This window comes from Heloderma suspectum, chromosome 2, assembly GCF_057233095.1.
Source record: "Heloderma suspectum isolate Gila_16-S chromosome 2, 16-S_ref, whole genome shotgun sequence".
In the NCBI taxonomy this organism is placed as follows: Eukaryota; Metazoa; Chordata; class Lepidosauria; order Squamata; family Helodermatidae; genus Heloderma; species Heloderma suspectum.
Genome location: NC_139459.1, coordinates 59,261,481 through 59,281,959, shown reverse-complemented (window position 1 = coordinate 59,281,959; position 20,479 = coordinate 59,261,481). Strand labels below are relative to the sequence as shown.

At 42.2% G+C, this 20,479-nt stretch overlaps 1 protein-coding gene across 1 annotated transcript in view; it reads right to left on the bottom strand.

The window, feature by feature from the left end:
• The window catches only part of ADGRV1 (adhesion G protein-coupled receptor V1), a 391,637-nt gene that overhangs the window by 268,920 nt on the left and 102,238 nt on the right, over nucleotides 1-20,479 (bottom strand). The window contains exons 34-38 of the mRNA XM_084833645.1: nucleotides 15,497-15,706; nucleotides 4,831-4,961; nucleotides 4,116-4,215; nucleotides 2,109-2,288; nucleotides 317-480 (exon numbers count right to left, since the gene is read on the bottom strand). Coding sequence (XP_084689771.1) covers nucleotides 317-480; nucleotides 2,109-2,288; nucleotides 4,116-4,215; nucleotides 4,831-4,961; nucleotides 15,497-15,706 — 785 coding nt within the window. The remainder of the gene's footprint in view (nucleotides 1-316; nucleotides 481-2,108; nucleotides 2,289-4,115; nucleotides 4,216-4,830; nucleotides 4,962-15,496; nucleotides 15,707-20,479) is intronic.

Here is a 20,479-nt window from a genome sequence, read left to right as displayed (position 1 = left end):
TAAGATTTACTGCACCGTTACAAGTACTGAGCCAAGAGATGGAAAGGGGGGAAACACAAAGCAATCCATTATTCACTTTGAAGTCTATGAACTGCATCACACTGATAACGAATGCAGCCTAATGTCACAGATTTACCCCGTTCTTATACATTAAGTTCTCTCTTTATGATTAACTAGTCCCCCCGGCTTTTCACACCAACCATTAGAACAAAAAGAAAGAAAGAAGTCCCATGTATTTCAAGAATTATGGCATAAATGCTGCATCCATCAAAATCAAAATCTATTTTTTCCAATGTTGAATGGATAGGCAATTTACCTCTAGAATAGTAACATTTATGGCAGCTGATGTTTCACCTTCTCCTAAAAGTAATGATCCTGATACAGGTATGTAATCAACTCCTGGTTCAGCCAACATCCCTTTGGTCTGATTCCTTAAGCCAAGGAGTCCTGAAACTGTTGTATAGGTGACATTGATAACACCTGGTGCGCAGATAACAAAAGAATGTTGTTTGTTCCAAAAATGAATAGAATTTAGGTACAATTATGATCAAAGAGAAACAAGGACATAATCTATATGGAAGAGAGAGATGCATAAAATGATTTACTTAATGTCACAGTTCTATTAAAATGTATACCTGGCAAGGGAAAGCTGCAATGAAATGTTGCAGTGTGGAGTGCTCCTGTTCAGTGTTCCATCTACGCCTTTTTTTCAGGATGCTCTTTCGATTCCATCATCCCCTTCAATTATGGGTTCTCCTGGCCCCCACCCCCTGCAATAGACACTCTGCATTCTTGCAGTCCTCACTGGCTTCCCCCACCCCCTTGGGTTTTTCACCTGAAGATTTTTTGTACTTCTGCAAAACCCAAAACCTCTCCCAGGCCTGCAGCTATCTCTACCTTGTGTGCAGATGGTGCTCCGTACATAGCTTTGGACTATGTACAGAGTGGTATTTGGAATGAATTTTATGATTTTATTATTTGGTCTCAGCTACAGTGCTCCAAGATTATTACCTGCAATTGCCTGAACACATGTTAAAAGTTTGAAATTAAGAAGCAATGCTCATAGAAGTACATGCTGCCCTCCAAATGTTTCATTAAAACATGAAGATTTTACAACGGAAAGCCTCTGTGATCAATCACTACTATTCACCCTACTGTTTAAAAACTGCAGCTGACGCAATATGTAGCAGCCCATCTCTTAACAGGGAGCAGACATAAAGATCACATGACATGAGTCTTGGCCATTTGCACTTGCTGCCAGTTAATTCAATTGAGGAGGCTGCTAATAGTCACTTATAAAGCCCTAAACAGACTGGGCTTAGCATACTTTATGGTTTACTACACAGATGAACCTTCCCCCCATTCCTACTAATCTTTTGAGAGTGGTTCAAAGTGAGGCCCGCTTTTCCCTGGGTTGGCTGATGATTTAAATGTGCAGAATAATACACATTTCTGCAGTGGTATGTCAATTATGGGGCTCCTTCCACAGAGGCTTTCTTCATACAGAGCTTTTATCCTGTGATTGAGATTGCTCCCTCACAGACATTTGCAGGTTCTTTACATGACGCGGCGACCCTCCAGGGCGTTTCCTGCACTAAATGTCCTTTGTTCTGTTTTCAAATAGATTGCAGATAATGAGCTATCAAATTACCCTGTTGTGTTCAGCTTGAGTTCCCTCCATGAAAAGAGTTAAAGTGGCAAGAAGAGGAGTGAGATCAATGAAAGATAGTGGAAGACTCAGATACGGGGTGGGGGGGAGGAGGAGGGGGAAAGGGGTTGGGGAGAAGGAAGCACGTGAAAAAGGGAGTCGTTGTGATCCTGCATTTAAAACAGAAGCGGAAAGCCCCATTTTAAATGCAGGATTTTAGGCTGGTATAGAGATGCCCAGAGTGTCGCAGGATTTTTCTTTCTTTCTCTTCAGGTGTTTGGGTGCTGATGTATTTACTTGTCTTCTGCTTTTATGATTTAATTTCTTTTAATGAAGATTTCACTTGTTTTATGATTTACTATAAAGCACCTTAGGGTGTCTTCTGATGGAAAGGCAGGTGTGTGCCTATCACAACAGACAGACAGACTTATTTAGAAACCAACCTCCTCTGTATACAGACCTAGAGATCCATATTCTCTGTTAATGAAAAGCTGAATGGTTTTGTTCCCCTCTTGAACCAAAACAACTCTAGATGAAGGAGCAAAATTGAGAACTCCATGTGGTTCATCACTAGCCTCTACTGTCAAAACTACTTCGTAACCTTGGCTGTCCAGGACTGCAACTCCAGCAGAACTGACCCCTGAAAGACAAATCAATGGACTATGCTTAACAGAATGGCCATCTACGGGAATATGTCCTTTTCCAAACAGCCATAACATCAATTCAATTGTTTGAAGATGTTGTGAAGTCTATAATTTCATCAGGGGGAGGAATAAGAAGAGATACTAGAACCCAAGTTCATCCCATGAAGCTGATCAATGTGAGATTCAGGACAGATAAAAGGAAGTACTTCTTCACACAGTGCATAGTTAAATTATGGAATTCACTACTGCAGGAAGTGGTGATGGCCACCAGTTTGGATGGTTTTAGAAGAGGATTAGACAAACTCATGGAGAATAATGCTATCAAAGGGCCACTAGTCTGGAAGGCTATAAGCTACCTCCAGTATCAGAGGAAGTATGCCTATGAACACCAGTTGCTGGGGAACATGAGCAGGAGGGTGCTATTGACCTCATCTCCTACTTGTGGGTTTCCCACAGGCAGCTGGCTGGCTGCTGTGTGAACAGAATGCTGAACTAGATGGACCCTCAGTCTGATCTAGCTTGGCTCTTCTTATGTTCCTATGATGACATCACATTTACTGTATTTGCAGGTGGGACCTGCAACAAAATGTTGCAATATGGAATGCTCCTGTTCAGGGTGCCAGCCAGCCAGCCAGCCAGCCAACCATGCAATGCCATCTTCCAGTATTTTGTGCCCAATGAGCATGCACAGTCCCCTGAATGAACTGCTATTTCAGGGGTTCACCTCTTAATATTTTTTTCTAAAACTTTTTGTACTTCTCCGAGTACAATAACTAGGTTTCTCTGGGCTTGCTGATACCTCCCTCTTGTGTACAGGTAGTACCATTTTGTCTACATAAGGATCCATACTTGGTGAATGAATCAAGAAATATGGGGAAAGTAATTCCCATGAGCCCTGATTGTATGCTGGGCTCGTATAGCTGGGAAGGGAAGTGTATTCTAGGGCTTAATGGATGCTCCAGTTACTAGAGATCTTGGGGCTATAGTGGATAGCTCAATGAAAACACTAACCCAGCGTGCGGCAGCTGTAAAAATGGCAAATACCATGCTAGGGATCATTAGGAAAGGAATCAAACATAAAACTTCCAGTACTGTAATATCTTTGTACAAATCTATGGTGTGATCACACTTGGAATACTGTGCATAGTGATGGTTGCTTCAGCTCACAAAGGATATTGTAGAATTGGAGGGCGCAGGTGCAGAAAAGAGTAACCAAAATGATTAGGGGTCTGGATTTTCACACAGATATAGCTGTGAAAGAAAGTAGATTTTCACACAGCACATAGCTTGCTACTGCAGGCCATGGTGATGGCCACCAACTTAGATGGCTTTAATAAGGTATTAGAGCATTTGATGGAGGATAAAGCTCTCAAAAGCTAGTAATCACAATGGCTACATACTACCTCCAGGAACAGAGGCAAGCATGCCTATGTGCACCAGGTGGACCAATGGTGGAGGAGGGCTACTGACCTTAGGTCCTGCTAGTTAGCTTCCCATAGGTATTTAGTTAGCCACTGTGGGGAAGAGGATGCTGGACTAGATAAGTCTTCCGTCTGATTCAGCAGGGTTCTACTTTTACTCTTATTTCGTGTGGTTCACACATCTCCCTCATCTGATGACTACTTCAAGTGATAACTTGCATGCATGAAGAAGCCATCACAGATCAAACACTGCAGACAGAACTTCATATCACCTCAGACACAATGCTTTTCATCAGTTAATACATTCATCTGTAAATCACAAAGTGCTGAGTAATCACGTAATATGTTTTCATGTGTGAACCAGTTCTAGTTTGTTATGTTTCTCCAGTATGACTATGTTACCTTGAGTTCTAGTATTATGCAGGATTACTTGATATTCTTCCTTTTCTTCAGGAATATGGTCATCCAGCAGGTGAACATAAAATGTTGCATTCAATGAACCCTATTATTTAAAGGCAGAAATTAGCAAATCACCACTCAACAGGGAACTGTGTGCTATAAACAATAAGCCATTTTCAGTTCAGTTACATAAAACCACAGCCCCTTGTCTCCTGTAGCTATTTTACCACAAGCAAAGGCTGGCCCTGCAACGCTGTGTGTAGCATCCTGTGTCATGCTACTGGAAACAGATTTTCTTGCTTCTGGACATATGGCAAATTCTGTTATTACAGCTCCTACCCAGCATAAACCTATTGTGACATTAGAAGTCCAGGGATATTCTGTAGGCCTTAGTATGGAACAGACCAACGTCCAAACCACTCCCTCCCTGCCCTGATGAAGACCTTTCCACTGTGTTCATAAGGAAGGAAGGAAGGAAGGAAGGAAGGCAGGCAGGCAGGCAGGCAGGCAGGCTGCAATCCTGTACAATCTGGAAGTAAATCGTACTGAAGTCAATAGGACTTCAATACTACTGAGCAGACATAGATAGGACTACCTCCTGAGTAGACATGCACTGCAAATAAAGGAAGAAATCTTCTCTGTCCAGCTGTTCCTGGTTCATTGAAGCCATTCATATGTCCTCTTTATTTTCACGTAAAGGACAACAACAAAACCTTACCTCCTCAAAAAAGAGCATGCCAGAAATATTTTCAAAGTTTTGTTCCAGGTGGTGCCCAACAATTTTCCAATCAACAGTGACATTCCCAGCTCCTGGTGCAGTCCTTAGCACATGAAACTGCAATAACTCTCCTAGAAATTAAAATAAAGCATAACACAATAGCAACAACAGGGAAATAAATAGGTTTTGTGTACAGTCTTCCAGGAACTCCTCCTGTGTAATCCCCATTGCAACAAATGGAAGCCTCTCAACTATATCAACGTACTCTTAAGCAGCTCCAAGTGTTTTTAATGGCAGATATGCAGAGGAATAACAGAATAGTGGGGTTGGAAGGGGCCTACAAGGCCATCGGAAGGTTCTGATTAGTTGTTTCCATTACTTGAATTGATTTTAAAATACCCTGACACATGCAAACCATAAATAATTGCAGGGACATTCTTAAAAAGCAAAATCTCAGACATAGATTTATAGAAAGCCTTGCTTTGGGGGTTCTATTCAGCAAATTATTTTAATGTAAGAGGGGCCCCAAACTGTCCAAATGCTACATACTGAAAATCTATCTTTAGTTTCATATTAGAAAGTAGAGAAAGAATGGATAAAATGCATGCTGAGGATTGAAATATAAGCACAACTGGAAGCAAACTATCACCAGAACATGCAAAAACAGCAAAGATTAAAAAAAAAAAAAAACCTGTAGACTAAAAGAAATAGCAAATGCTGTATGTACTAGCTATCTCATGTTAATTCTTCAAATGGTTCAGAAATATACACAGAGTGTAACATTCTACTGTAGAGGAATGTTACATAATGCATGCAGAAAAATGCTTGCAGTTACCTGTAGATTCCATTTATTTCAGTTAAAACTTACATGATACCATCAGTGTTAAAATTCTCTTTTAATTCCAAGGAGAGAATTCACAAAAAGTTAATAGTAGCCTGTGTTTAACATACCATATGCATAGATATTGCTCATTCATACTTTGGTATGTGAATATATATAGAGAGAGAGATGTAATACATACACATTATAATGACATGACGTATAAGTCAGGAACAGTTTTCTGCATGGCCATGATTTTTAAAGAAGCACAGTTTTGTAATTAGGACAGCATAGATTACTGTTTCTCTCAGCCAGGTAGTTGCTTTTCTTCTGATATTGTATTGTGTTTTCATCCATGTTCAAATAAATCAAACGAGTATGATTGATAGATATTATTAAATAAACCAAGGATTGCACAGACTGTAACATGCATAAATAAGCTAACAAGTAAATTAACATGCAAAATGTATCTTTCTTCATTTAAAAGCAAAAAAACACTTACAATTTTTCCTTGCAGAAAACCCATGTTCCTGGCATAATTATGCTGCCTATGTATTACTACTGCATTTTTCAGGTGCACAAAGTTTCAGTTTGCCAGTACATACAGTATTGCATGGCCCAAAGTAAAGAAGATGTCTATAGCAAGGAAGTTTTTACTTCATAAATTAGACACATAGTACATGATATTATGCAAGTGTCATTATTGAAAGCTTAAAAAATTAATTGGATATGTATATTTTCTAAAACTCTTGAGATACTTATTTAATTTAAAATAAGGGTGGGGAAGCCATTAATCTCTCTAGATTCACATACATATAAATCGCTATTATAAGTAACCAGGCTGTGCATATATGATTATGCCATAAGCACACTGTGCTAGCACAATATTTGTATTGGGATGCAGCCTTTGAGAATCCCAATTTCCTTTTTTAAAGTAAGTTTCTGTCCTTTAAGGCTGCAAAGATAAGAAATGCCTTTTAAAGAAATCCCAAAGCTGAAGTGAGTGCAGAAGGCTGAGCTGGATGTCCAGTGGTCAGGGACTGGGTTTCCCTGCCCTTCCCCTCAATAGGAAAAGCAGAATAAACTGAGAATATATGCAAAGTAGTTCAGTTTGTATACTATATACTGGCCACAATTTAGCTTTCCTTGGCATTGAATGCTTTTTAAATATTTTTTAAGCCCAGAGTACATACAGCTCAGTGATAACTGCGTAACCTCAAGGGATAAATGAATATGTACTTTATTTATTTTATTTTATTTATTATTAAATTTATTAATCGCCCATCTGGCTGGTCACCCAGCCACTCTGGGCAATGTACAACATACAATAAAAACAGTTTAAAAGGTGGGCGGAAGGTCAATCTCCAGATGTTTGGGACTTTAATTCCCAGAAGCTCCTGCTAGTATGGCCAATGGTCAGGAATTCTGGAAGTTGAAGTCCAAAATATCCAGAGATATACTTTCTGCCCACCCCTGCTGTAGGATACTGGAAGTGAGATGTCCCATGGATACATTAATTTCCACATGAGATGGTGTGTATTTGTACTATGGGCAGAACAGAAATTTAAATCTGCTGTCACTGTTAAAATTTTAATGACCAAAAATGGATTGCATATGTTTGTTATTATCTAAATATTAAGTTACACCCAAAAAATAATATAACTACATTTTTTAAAAATTCAAAACCATTAATTCACCAAAAATCACACCCCATTTAATGTTTCCCATGCTTATCAGGGTAATGAGAGGAAAGTGATTAATCACGTTATTTAATACTGCACTTAAATATATTCTATCCTATTTGAGAATTTTGCACTGATATCACGAAGCAAATTAGTCATAAAACAGCACGACACCAAATGTACAAATAAAACACAGTATATTCAACACCATTATTTTATATTATTGACAACAGAATCTGTATAAGAATACATTAGTGTAACACTTATTAGAGATCTACCAGACTGATTTTGCTCATTTTTTTAAACTGAAGCTTGACATGTGTAGATGTGCAGAAAATTTTGGAAGTTCAAAAAAGTTCAAAGCTCAAGCTTTAATAGCCAAACAATATGTTTCCTCACCCTGGCCAGGAGCCTGAGGCAGTTGGGAAGCTCCAGCTCCCATGTAGCTCCACGCCACACAAATGTACAGGGCGAAAAACACAAAGGTCAGGATGGAGGGAGGGCCTTGGACTTCGTGAGTTTAGCCCACTCTCAGAGAGGCCATATTAGTGGCAGGGATGGTGACGGAGGCGGTGGTGAATGCTCTGAGGTGGCAGAGCAAGGGGAAAAGAAGCAGCTCTAGGAAAAGCCAGACTTTAAAATGTGAGGGAAGAGAGAAAGAGGTGGGCTTGAGGCCTGAGGGGAAAAAGAGAATGTTGTTCAACTGTGATGGGTGTGAAGAAGCGAGGGCTGAAAGTTCTCGGTTGCGTTGAAGGAAAGTAGCCTCCATACAGCTTCCAGAGGACTGACATAGTGGAAGTCAAGGAGCAGTATTTTTGCCCTCAAACTACTAGTAGAGCCCATGGTGACATAGGCTTTACACTAATGCATTATGATACAGTCTGTAGCTCAGAAAATTGGCTAAAGGAAGCCTGCATGTGATGGTAGAAGAGACCATGTTTCATGCTCACATTTGGCCATTCTTACATTAGAAATATGAATATTTTTAGCTATTTTCCAGCCACATGTTTTCAAAACTAAACTAAAAAATGTAACGTTAGAAATGATCCTCACTGCAGGGGTGTGTGGCTGTGGCATGTAGTAAGCACAGAGATCCATGTGTACAGGAATTTGTTCCAATAAAAAGGGAAGCCTCTCCACACTTCTTAAATGATTCTTCAGGAGCATAGACGATGGCTCTTTTTGAACAGTGGTAATGATTCCAAGAAGCATGGCCAAGTCAGTATATATTGCAATCCCTATGTGATGTGGCTACTCAGAAGAATTAATAAGGGGTAAAGAGTAAGAAATCTATAATTCTAAGATTTCAGATCTATTCCATTTAAAAAAAAATATATGGAAATGCCTGGCTCTCATGCTGAAACCCTGGTTGGTCTGTGGAATGCAGAAATGACCCAGGTGGTTGACATGATTGCTCCTGAGCACCCTCTCCTGAGAAGAGCTTGTACTGCTCCATCGTATACTCCAGAGCTGAGAGCGATGAAACAAAATAGGGGATGCCTTGAGTACAGATGGAGAAGAACTCCTAGTGGGTGCACTTGAACACAGGTGTGTGCCTATGGTAAAGTATACTCAGGGGCAGTGAGGGCGGTAAAGAAACAACATTTTGCTGCCTCTATTCAATCTTCCATATGCTGCCCAGCAGAGCTTTTCAGGGTCATCTGTGGCCTATTATATGTTGGCCCTAAGGACAGTGTAGACTTGTCCAAGGCCCACTGTAATTCATTTGCTAGGCGCTTCCAGGATAAAATCTCTTCCATCCACTGGGACTTAGACTGCAGCGTTACAGCAGTTGAATTTGGTGAGGTGTCCAGAGCACAGCCTTGTCCAGTTTTCTTGGATGAGTTTTGGTACAGCTCAAGGATGTTGACAAGGTGCTTGGATAAATTCATGCAACCACCTCCGCATTGGATCTTTGCCCCTCTTGGCTTATAAAAACTGGCAGGGAAGGAACAGCTGGCTGTGCCAGGGAGGTGATAAATGCTTCCTTGCAAGAGGGAGTGGTCCCGGGCTGCCTCAAAGCAGTGGAGGTGAGACCACTCCTGAAGAAACCCTCCCTGGACCTGGAAAACCTTAATAATTTTAGGCCAGTGGCAAATGATCCTTTCCTGGTCAAGGTTCTTGAGAGATGGTTGCCAAACAGCTCCAGACATTCTTGTATGAGACTGATTATCTAGATCCATTTCAGTCAGGGTTCAGGCCAGATTTTGGTATGGAAACAGCCTTGGTCGCCCTGTATATCAGGAGAGAGACAAGGGCAGTGTGACCTTGTTGATTCTCCTTTCTCTCTCAGGGGCTTTTGATACTATTGACCATGGTATCCTTCTAGGACAATTCTCTGAGTTGGGAGTGGGAGACACTGCATTGCAGTGGTTTTACTCCTCCTTGGATGGTTGGCTCCAGAAGGTGGTGCTTGGAGGATATTGCTTGGCCCTGAGGATTCTCCAGTATGGGGTTCCACAGGGGTCAGTTTTGTCCCCCCTGTTATTCAACATGTACATGAAACCATTGAGTGCAGTCATCCGGAGTTTTGGAGTGCATTGTCATCAGTATGCTGATGACACGCAGCTCTATTTTTCCTTTTCATCTTCTTCAGGTAAGGCTGTGGATGTGCTAAATCGGTGCCTGGGTGCAACATTGGACTGGATGAGAGCTAATAAACTGAAACTTAATCCAGACAAGACTGAGATGCTGTTAGTGGGTGGTTCTCCTGACTGGATGGAAGGTGCTCAACCTGTTCTGGATGGGGTTGCACTCCCCCTGAAGGAGCAGGTTCATAGCTAGGCAGTCCTCCTGGAGCCATTTTTGTCACTTGAGACTCAAGTAGCCCCAGTGGCATGGACTGCCTTCTACCAGCTTTAGTTGGTGGCCCAGCTATACCCCTATCTGGACAGGGATAACCTGGCTTCAGTTGTCAATGCTCTGGTAACCTCCAGGTTAGATTACTGCAAGTCACTCTATGTGGGGCTGCCTTTGAAGTTGGTTCAGAAGTTGTAGCTTGTGCAAAATGCAGCAGCCAGACTGATAAGAGGGACAAGACGGTCTGACAATATAACACTGATTCTGTCTCGCTTGCACTGGCTGCCTTCCAAGCCCAATTCAAGGTGCTGGTTTTGACCTATAAAGCCTTACATGGCTTGGGACCACAGTACCTGATGGAACACCTCTCCTGGCATGAAATGACCCACACACTATGCTCTGCATTCATGGCCCTCCTCCAAGGGAGGTTCAGAGGATGGCAACAAGAGAGAAGGCCTTCTCGGTGGTAGTCCCCCATTTATGTAATGATTTCCCCAATGAGGCCCGCCTGGCACCAACATTGTCATCTTTTCAGTGCCAGGTTAAAACTGTCCTCTGCTCCCAGGCATTTGGCAGCATAGAACGAGTCTTTTGATCAGGTCCTGGATTGTCTCCGACTGATTGTTTTAAATTGTTTTAGTTATATGCTGTTGCTGTGTGTGCTATCTGTTTTATGTCCTTATGTGAATGGTTTTATACTTTCTGTAATGTATTTTAATGGCTTTCAATTTTTGTGAACTGCTCAGACAGCTTCCTCTATGGGGCAGTATAGAAAAATAATAAATGAAATGAAATGTTCCATAGTGAAGGAAAGGATTCTTTTTTCTTTTTCTTGTTTTAAGTATATTATCTACATAATTTTGAAATGCTAGCCTGCAGTCCTTAAAGTTAGGGATAGGCAAACAAGCAATGTTTATGATCGCCAGGATTCTCCAAACATGAGATGAACTCACTGCTCATCTCATGCCCAATTCCCATTTACATTTGTGACCGCTGCTCACTTGGCACGAATGGGAAAACTGTGCAAATCAGCAGTGATCAAATGTGAAATTTGAGCAGCTTTCCTGTTTCATTTGCACAAATTTCCTAAATGTACACAAATTTCCTAAATTTCCTCCATAGACTAAAGTGGGATTGATTCAGTCTATGGGGGAAATTTGCATAAATTTAGGAAGTTTGCATACATTTAGGAAACTGGCAAATCGACCGTGAGGCGTGAGCACATGTTTGGCAAACTACAAAAGTTTTCAGTGGACATGTGCTAGTGCTCAGATTTGAAATTGCAAACAGGGCACGCTGGCATGTTTTGCAAGCAAAAATGAAATTCTCATACACCCCTACTTAAAATACTCCATTTACTTCAGTGGAACTACTTCAGGTTAAGCAATCTGATGAGGCTCTAAATACATGTGGTATGAAACATGTATTTGAAAAGGGGTGTTTAATGCTGCCCCTTTATTTTGAAGGAAAAGCAGCCAATTGGGGGAGGAGAGGCAATTGAACAGTCAACAGCAATCTCTCTGCCTCACCCCTGCCCTCCAGCAGAGGCTAGAAAAGAACAGGGGGGAGGTACTCCCCAGCCAGGAAGTTCATCGGTCCCTCCACCACGACAGCACCTCCTCTGAGTAGGGATGTACGGACTGTGTAAAATCCGCTCCATCTGTGTTTTGCGGATGGTCAGGTGCCTTTTGTTCCGTCATCCGCCCACAGACAGATGCAATTTTTTTTTCGTCATGCGGAAAAATACGGAAATAATTACGTAAATATTTATGTAAGTATTTACATAAGTATTTGCATAACTTACCCCAGTACATGACATTTAGTGTATTGTCCCCTATTCCATTTTACATTTCCTCAGCAGGAATGTACGTATTTTTCTATGGATTTATATGCGTAAATTTCAGGAAAGTAAAAAAATTGTCCAAAAGTCCACGGACTTCGCAGGGCCTGAGGGGGTCACTCCGCAGCGGATTCCGCAGGTCGGATTCTTAGAAATATGAGCTCATTTTAGTCTGTCTCGAATTTCTCCAGCATCCCTACCTCTGAGCTTACACCCCTTTCTGGGGTGGGCAGGGGAGCATGCAAGCAAGAGAAGGCAGTGGGTATTCCTACCTCCTCTGTCTTGCTCATCCTCTCTGGATAAAACTGCAAGGAGGATTGGGCCCACAATGCAGCCTAGAGAGAAAGTGCGAGCAGATGCATCTGCCTGCTCACTCTCTCCCTTGGGGCAGTGCAGAATAAAGGGCTGGTCATAGAAGAGCCAGCCAACTCACTGTCTCACTCACTGACCTGCGCTCTGCCTCTGAAGGTCATAGTGGTGGGGACTAGGCCCAACTAGCCCAATCCTCCACATCACCCAGGGAGAGAGGGTGAGTGAGCTAGCAAAGATGGTGGCTCCTCCTCCTCTACGGAGCAGCCACCACCTTTGGATGGCTAAGCCCAGTTCCTCCCACTGCATCACCAAAAGAGACAGGATGTACCAGCAGGTAAAGCATTCCAGAGGGAGAGGGCCGGTGAGCGACTGGAGGGAACTGCTACCATCACTTGCCCAAACATTTCAACTGATGGAAGGAAAGCACTTTTGCAATTTTGTGGAGCCGCAGGCTGCTCCTGCAAAAAGCAGACAGTGCTTCTCCCTGCTCCCTTTCTCTCTCTCTCTCTCTCTCTCTCCCCCTGCGGCATGCTTCTTGGGGTAGGCAGGAAAGCATGCAAAGCAGGAGAATGCACCAGCTGCTCTTATCTGCTCTCCCTTGCTCACCCTCTCTGGGCACTGAAGCAGAGTAGAGTGGGCCTGTGGTAATGCCCAGACTGAGACAGAGAGAGAGAGAGAGAGAGAGAGAGCGCACAAGCAGCCCCCTTTGCCGGGTCACTCAACCTGTTTCTTTCTATCTGGGAAGTTCAGCATACAGGTCTGATCATGGAAGGAAATGGTTGTCTCCTTTTTCTCACCAACACTACAACAGCTTAGTGCTGGCAGCAGTGGGAAGGCCACACACCAAGAAAACTGGCAGACTGTTTTAAGAACTAGGGGAAATGTATATGTAACTGAGAAGGCAGATTGGTTAAGTGATAAGGTTAGGAAGCGGGGAGTCCTGAATGGTGTAGATTTCCCCAATATGGAGCCATACTTATGCTCCATATTGGATAAAGGAAAACCTTTTGCTGCAGGAAACATTTGGGCATTTCACCATGTTTGAATCTCTACAGATCATTCTTTTTTCAAAGTAGTATATCTGGATAAAGTCAATGCACGCTTCTTAGCCTTTAGAATCTGAAGGCTCAGTACCCACTACTCTCTAAACTCTACAACAAAAAAGTTCTTCAGTTCCACAATACATGCCGTGTGTGTGTGTGTGTGTGTGTGTGTATGTCTGTCTGATGAAGGTCACCATACAGTTTGTGTCAATTCCTTGCGCTCACTGATGGCTCTTCTTAGCTTGTCACATTAAAGCTGCTTTGACATGCTGAACAGAACCATTAATGCAGAGTAGAAAGGGGTGAAAGCTCAGACATAGAGCAGCACACGATCAACAATGATGACCTAACTGGAAATTTCCAAGTGATATGATGATCTTCCATGCACAGGAGTTATATACATAGATAAGGGAGGTGCTATAATAGAATCTTCAAACCTCTTATTAAAAATACATACAATGCATGCATTATCTAAAAAAATCTACATTTTCCATTTGCCTTAGCTATCATATTTTAAAATTATAGCTACTATTGCTCACTTAAATACAAGGGAAGGCAAGAGAATTATCTGGTTCACACCTAACAACAACCCAGAGTATGGGATGAGTATGGGTTGTTGTTGAATCGTGGGCTGTTGTTGAATTGTCAGTTGTCATTACATGCGAACCCTGCACTATGGTTTAACTATGGGTTGTTAATCACAAACAGCCCAGAGTTCACAACCACAGGTTCTCTTCCTGGGTTGTTCATGGTTAACAACCCATAGTTAAACCCTAATGCAGGGTTCACACAAACGACAACCAATGATTCAGTGACAACCCATACTCAACCCATACTCTGTATGAGCCAGGCGGAAAATGCACCAAGATCTTCAAAGAAGCATGCAGGTTTTTTTCCCATTTTAAATAGTACCACATAACAAGATTTTGTCCAACAATTTGGTGGATTAAAAATATTCATCTGACATTAATTTATTCCCCATGACTCATTTTCCCAAGTGGTAACACAATAGAACTATTTTAATTCATATCCTTCCAGACTAACAAATCTCCTAACATATAGTATATTACCCCTGTTGGTATACCACTGATAATAATTAGGGGCACAGGCTGTGGATTTGCTCACAGGAGTTAGCACACAGTCCTAAACATACTAAATTGAAGGTAAATCCCATTGACTTAATCTACTGGGTAGAGATGGCTAGGACAGAACTGTTAATTCCAGAGATGGTGCAATAGCTAACTCAGGTGTTTGTGCTTAGGGTGCTCTTATCTTACCACTAACTGTATATGAACATTCTGGATCACGAAAATACTCCTCTATGGGTCACAATAATTATAGCTGCTGCTGTTGTGACAGTATAACTAACATGGAGGGAGCAGGGAGCCATGCATACAAGAACAGATTAGCATTCCTTGTACAAACTGGCCATACTGAAATTAAGCAATTCCTATACATAAGGGTCACAGACAGCTGTATATAGAAGTCTCTCCTAAGAGCAACTGAAATATAAAGGCTTTTCTGCTGAATTCCTTCAGTAAAGGAAAGAAAGTTCCAGTCACGAGCACACCTAATATAAGCAAATTCCTTTTAGCATCAATGGGAGTTACCTAGAAGCAAAGGCATTTAGAAAAGAAGTAGAAAAGTCACAGATCTGCACTAACTCACTCTTACTGCTAGAGGCAAGGGAACAGCATCGGTTGTATCCTTTGTTGGCAGATACTTTGGTTACCTGTAATGGTCATCAGGCCAACACAAAATAGAAGAGTCCCAAATCTGTCCTTATTAGCCCTAAATGGCTTAAATTATTCATATTCAGTAATTTGGAATTCCATCCCCATCCCCCATTCCATCCAGGGTGGGGATGCTATTTGCATTTTTAAAACATGCAAGTTAAATGCAAAGATGCATTTAACATTATGTCGATTTTGGCCCTGAATCTCTATAAAAAAACTGGTTAATTAAATCTTTTTTCTCTCCTCATTAGGTTGGGGGGGTATTATTTGTTTGATTTCTAATCCACTATAAAAATGACTAAGGACTCTCCGTGTTTTTCTCCTCCCATCTTCAGTCTCTGTGGTGAATCAAAACAAGCCTCCGCTGAGAGAAAGTGTAAACAAAGGAATTGATAGCGCACAGAGTAAGGTAGTAAAAATGGAGAGCAACCCACCTTCATGGCCAATTACAGATCTTGAGGCTGTCTGAAAGCTAATAATTCCTGCCACATTGTCATTGGCCAGAATAACCACCTTGACAGTGTCTGAGCTGGGAAGAATACGGCTGCCACCTTTGGTGTGGGTCAAACTGATTATAATACTTTCATCATCCTCAGGTTCAGAATCATCTAGAATTGTCAGTGTGATTGCCTTTTCTGTTTCACCTGGCAAGAAAAATGAGAAATCTTTATGTATCACTGCGATCATTCCAGTGTTTGGCAGAATATGTATTTCAACTAACTAAGCAAACTAGCTTGTACTCTCAAAGCAAACATATAAACATGGAGAAATCAGTTCATGGTACTATTTACACATTTTTGTTTCCTGCCTAGTCATATACACTCTTTTCCTGTTATTCTCCCATGAGGTTTTGATCATGATGGGGGCTAATCAGGCTAAACATTTACTGTCTCAGAAAATTAGGGATTAAGCGCTGAACTAGATGTTCCGTCTAGCACACATTGTGGGGCCATACATCCTAGTTTTCTTTACCTCTGTGTAACCACATGTGTACTCTGTGTAACCACTCTGTGTAACCCCTTCATGGATCACTGCCTTGTTGTGGCGAAGGGGCTTGCATAACTCAGTGAAGCCATAAGCTATGCCGTGCAGGGCCACCCAAGACGGGCAGGTCATGGCGGAGCATTCTGACAGAATGTGGTCCACTGGAGAAGGAAATGGCAACCCACTCGAGGATTCTTGCCAAGAAAACCCCATGGAACGTATCACAAGGCTAAAAGAGATGACGCCGGAAGATGAGCCCCTCAGGTTGGATGGTGTCCAATATATTACTGGGGAAGAGCAGAGGATATTTCCAAGTAGCGCCAGAAAGAGTGAAGCGGTTGGGACAAAGCCGAAAGGACAATCAGCTGTGGATGTGTCTGGTGGTGAAAAGAAAATCCGATGCTATAAAGAACAATATTGTTTAGGAACCTGGAATGTCAGATAAATGAATCAAGTTAAGCTGGAGGTGGTCAAACATAAGTTGGCAAGATTGAACATCGACATCTTGGGAATCAGCGAACTCAAATGGACAAGCATGGGAGAATTTAATTCAGGTGACCATTATATCTACTACTGTGGGCAAGAATCCTTTAGAAGAAATGGAGTAGCACTCATAGTCAACAAAAGGGTGGGAAAAGCAGTACTGGGGTACAATCTCAAAAACGATAGAATGATCTCAGTACGAATCCAAGACAAACCATTCAACATCACAGTAATTCAAGTCTATGCCCCAACCACTGAGGCCGAAGAAGCTGAGGTTGATCGGTTCTGTGAAGACCTACAACACCTTCTAGAACTAACACCAAAAAAATATGTCCCCTTCATTGTAGGGGATTGGAATGCTAAAGTAGGAAGTCAAGAAATCACCAGGATAACAGGCAAGCATGGCCTTGGTGTACAAAATGAAGCAGGACAAAGGCTAATGGAGTTTTGCCAAGAGAACATGCTGATCATAGCAAACACTCTTTTCCAACAGCACAAGAGGCGACTCTACACATGGACATCACTAGATGGCCAATATCAAAATCAGATTGATTATGTACTTTGCAGACAAAGATGGAGAAGCTCTATACAGGCAGTAAAAACAAGACCTGGAGCTGACTGTGGCTCAGATCATGAGCTTCTTGTTCCAAAATTTCAGCTTAAATTGAAGAACGCACTAAACCATTCAGGTTTATGACCTCAATCATATCCCTTATGAATATACAGTGGCGGTGAGGAATAGATTTAAGGGATTAGACCTGATAGACAGAGTGCCTGAGGAACTATGGACGGAGGTCCGTAACATTGTTCAGGAGGCAGCAACTCAGTCCATCCCAAAGTAAAAGAAATGCAAGAAAGCCAAGTGGCTGTCTGATGAGGCTTTACAAGTAGCTGAGGAAAGAAGGGAAGTGAAAAGCAAGGGAGAAAGGGGAAGATATATCCAACTGAATGCAGAGTTCCAGAGAATAGCAAGGAGAGACAAGAAGGCCTTCTTAAATGAACAATGCAAAGAAATCGAGGAAAACAATAGAATGGGAAAGACTAGAGATCTTTTCAAGAAAATCGGAGATATCAAGGGAACATTTTGTGCAAAGATGGGCATGATAAAGGACAAAGAAGGCAGGGACCTAACAGAAGCAGATGAGATTAAGAAGAGGTGGAAAGAATACACAGAAGAACTATACAGGAAAGATCTGAATGTCCCTGATAGCCAAGATAGTGCGGTCACTGAACTTGAGCCGGACATCCTAGAAAGTGAAGTCCAGCGGGCCTTAGGAAGCATTACTAACAACAAAGCTAGTGGAGATGACAGTATTCCAGCTGAGCTATTTAAAATCCTAAAAGATGATGCTGTTAAAGTGCTGCACTCAATATGCCAACAAATTTGGAACACTCAACAATGGCCGCAAGATTGGAAAAGTTCAGTTTACATTCCAATTCCAAAGAAGGGTAATGCCAAAGAGTGTTGAAACTACTGTACAATTGCACTCATTTCACATGCCAGCAAGGTTATGCTCAAAATCCTACAAGCTAGGCTTCAGCAGGATGTGAACCGAGAACTACCAGAAGTACAAGTTGGGTTTCGAAGAGGCAGAGGAACTAGAGATCAAATCGCCAACATTCGCTGCATCATGGAGAAAGCAAGAGAATTCCAGAAAAACGTCTATTTCTGCTTCATTGACTATGCTAAAACCTTTGATTGTGTGGATCACAACAAACTGTGGCAAATTCTTAAAGAGACTGGAGTACCAGACCACCTTACCTGTCTCCTGAGAAACCTGTACGAGGACCAAGAAGCAACAGTAAGAATGGGACATGGAACAACCAATTGGTTCCAAATTGGGAAAGGAGTACGACAAGGCTGTATATTGTCACCCTGCTTATTTAACTTATATGCAGAGTACATCATGAGAAATGCTGGGTTGGATGAATCACAGCTCGGAATTAAGAATGCCGGGAGAATTATCAACAACCTCAGATATGCAGATGATACCACCCTAATGGCAGAAAGCGAAGAGGATCTAAAGAGCCTGTTGTTGGGGGTGAAAGTGGAGAGTGCAAAAGCTGGTTTGAAACTCAACATTAAAAAAACTAAGATCATGGCATCTGGCCCCATCGCTTCCTGGCATATAGAAGGGGAAGAAATGGAAGCAGTGACAGATTTTACTTTCTTGGGCTCCAAGATCACCGCAGACGGTGACTGTAGCTATGAAATTAAAAGACGCTTGCTCCTTGGGAGGAAAGCTATGGCAAACCTAGACAGCATAGTAAGAAGCAGAGACATCACCTTGCCAACAAAGGTCTGCATAATCAAAGCTATGGTTTTCCCAGTAGTAATGTATGGTTGTGAGAGCTGGACTATAAGGAAGGCTGAGCGCCAAAGAATTGATGCTTTCGAACTGTGGTGCTGGAGAAGACTCTTACGAGTCCCCTGGACTGCAAGGAGGTCAAATCAGTCCATCCTAAAGGAAATCAACCCTGAGTGCTCATTGGAAGGACAGATACTGAAGCTGAAGCTCAAATATTTTGGCCACCTAACGCGAAGAGAAAAGTCACTGGAAAAGGCTCTGATGCTGGGAAGGATTGAAGGCAAAAGGAGAAGGGGACGGCAGAGGATGAGATGGCTAGATAGCATCACCGATGCAATGAATATGAACTTGAGTACACTCCAGGAGAGAGCGGAGGACAGGAAGGCCTGGCGTGCTATGGTCCATGGGGTCACGAAGAGTCGGACACGACTTAACGACTGAACAACAACAACCACATGCAGCCCCAATTCAGATCAGGACTGCAGCCCTCTGGGAGGGGGATGTTAAACCTCCCCCCCCATTTTTTTTAGTGAAATTCCACCCCCACCCCTGTGGCTGTATCATGCATGCTAGACAGAACGTTTAGTTTGGCCCTGAGACCTCCAAAATATGCTAGACATCAGAAATAAAACCTGTTCCCAGTTATTTGTGGGTTTGAATCATGTTTATGGCATTAAAGTGGCAAAATACTTTAAAAGTATTAAATCTTCCATAATGTATGTGTGTGCTTTACCCTCTGGAAGGAATATTTCAGGGTATTCCTTTTGCTGCATATTTGTGTCCTTGTGGAATTTGAGAGGTTGAGTCTGCTACGCATCTCTTATTATACTGTCCATTTTATTCAGATTGAAATTATTGTGAGGCTTTAAGGAATTCTTTGAATGAGAAAATCTTTGAATGAGCTAAATGGATGTTTTATTCCTGTAAATAACAGATATCAGATTGAGTTTTCCCCAGAAAGTTATTTTAAATATAGTAAGAATAAGATTGGAGAAATGCTGATTTAATGTTTTAAAATTTGATTTAAGTTGTACTTATGCTGGTTTGCTGTTGTTTATTTGTTCAGTCGCTTCCAACTCTTCATGACTTCATGGACCAGCCCACGCCAGAGCTTCCTGTCAGCCGTCACCACCCCCAGCTCCCCCAAGGTCAAGTCATAAATCTTAGAACGAATTTCTGTACTCTTCTTGTCAGAGTAGTCTGGGTGAGGAAGCCCCACCCAGTGAGGGACTCTAACATCCTGTTTGTTTTATTGTATTTTAAATACATCATAAGCTGTCTCAGGAACTGCAGCTACTACATGGGTGAACAAGCAAGGCAGGGTGAGCACATGCAGTGCTGGGTGACAGGTTGGGGGCTGTACACAGGTGCACACACATACGAACACGTATGCACACACTCTCCCCACACACACACCCTTCTTCATCCAGATCGCTGGGAGGAGGGAAAGGCTTTAGCCTTGCTCTCCCCCTGGGAATCCTGAGTAGGATCACTAGGATGGGGGTGAGATTAAAGCCTGCCCCACTGGCCCAGTGATCCTGAGCAGGCTTGATGGGATGGGGGCAAGATTAAAGCCTCTCCCTGCCCCCATCATCCCAGTGATCCTGCTCAAGATAGCTGGGATGGGTGCAAAGTTAACAC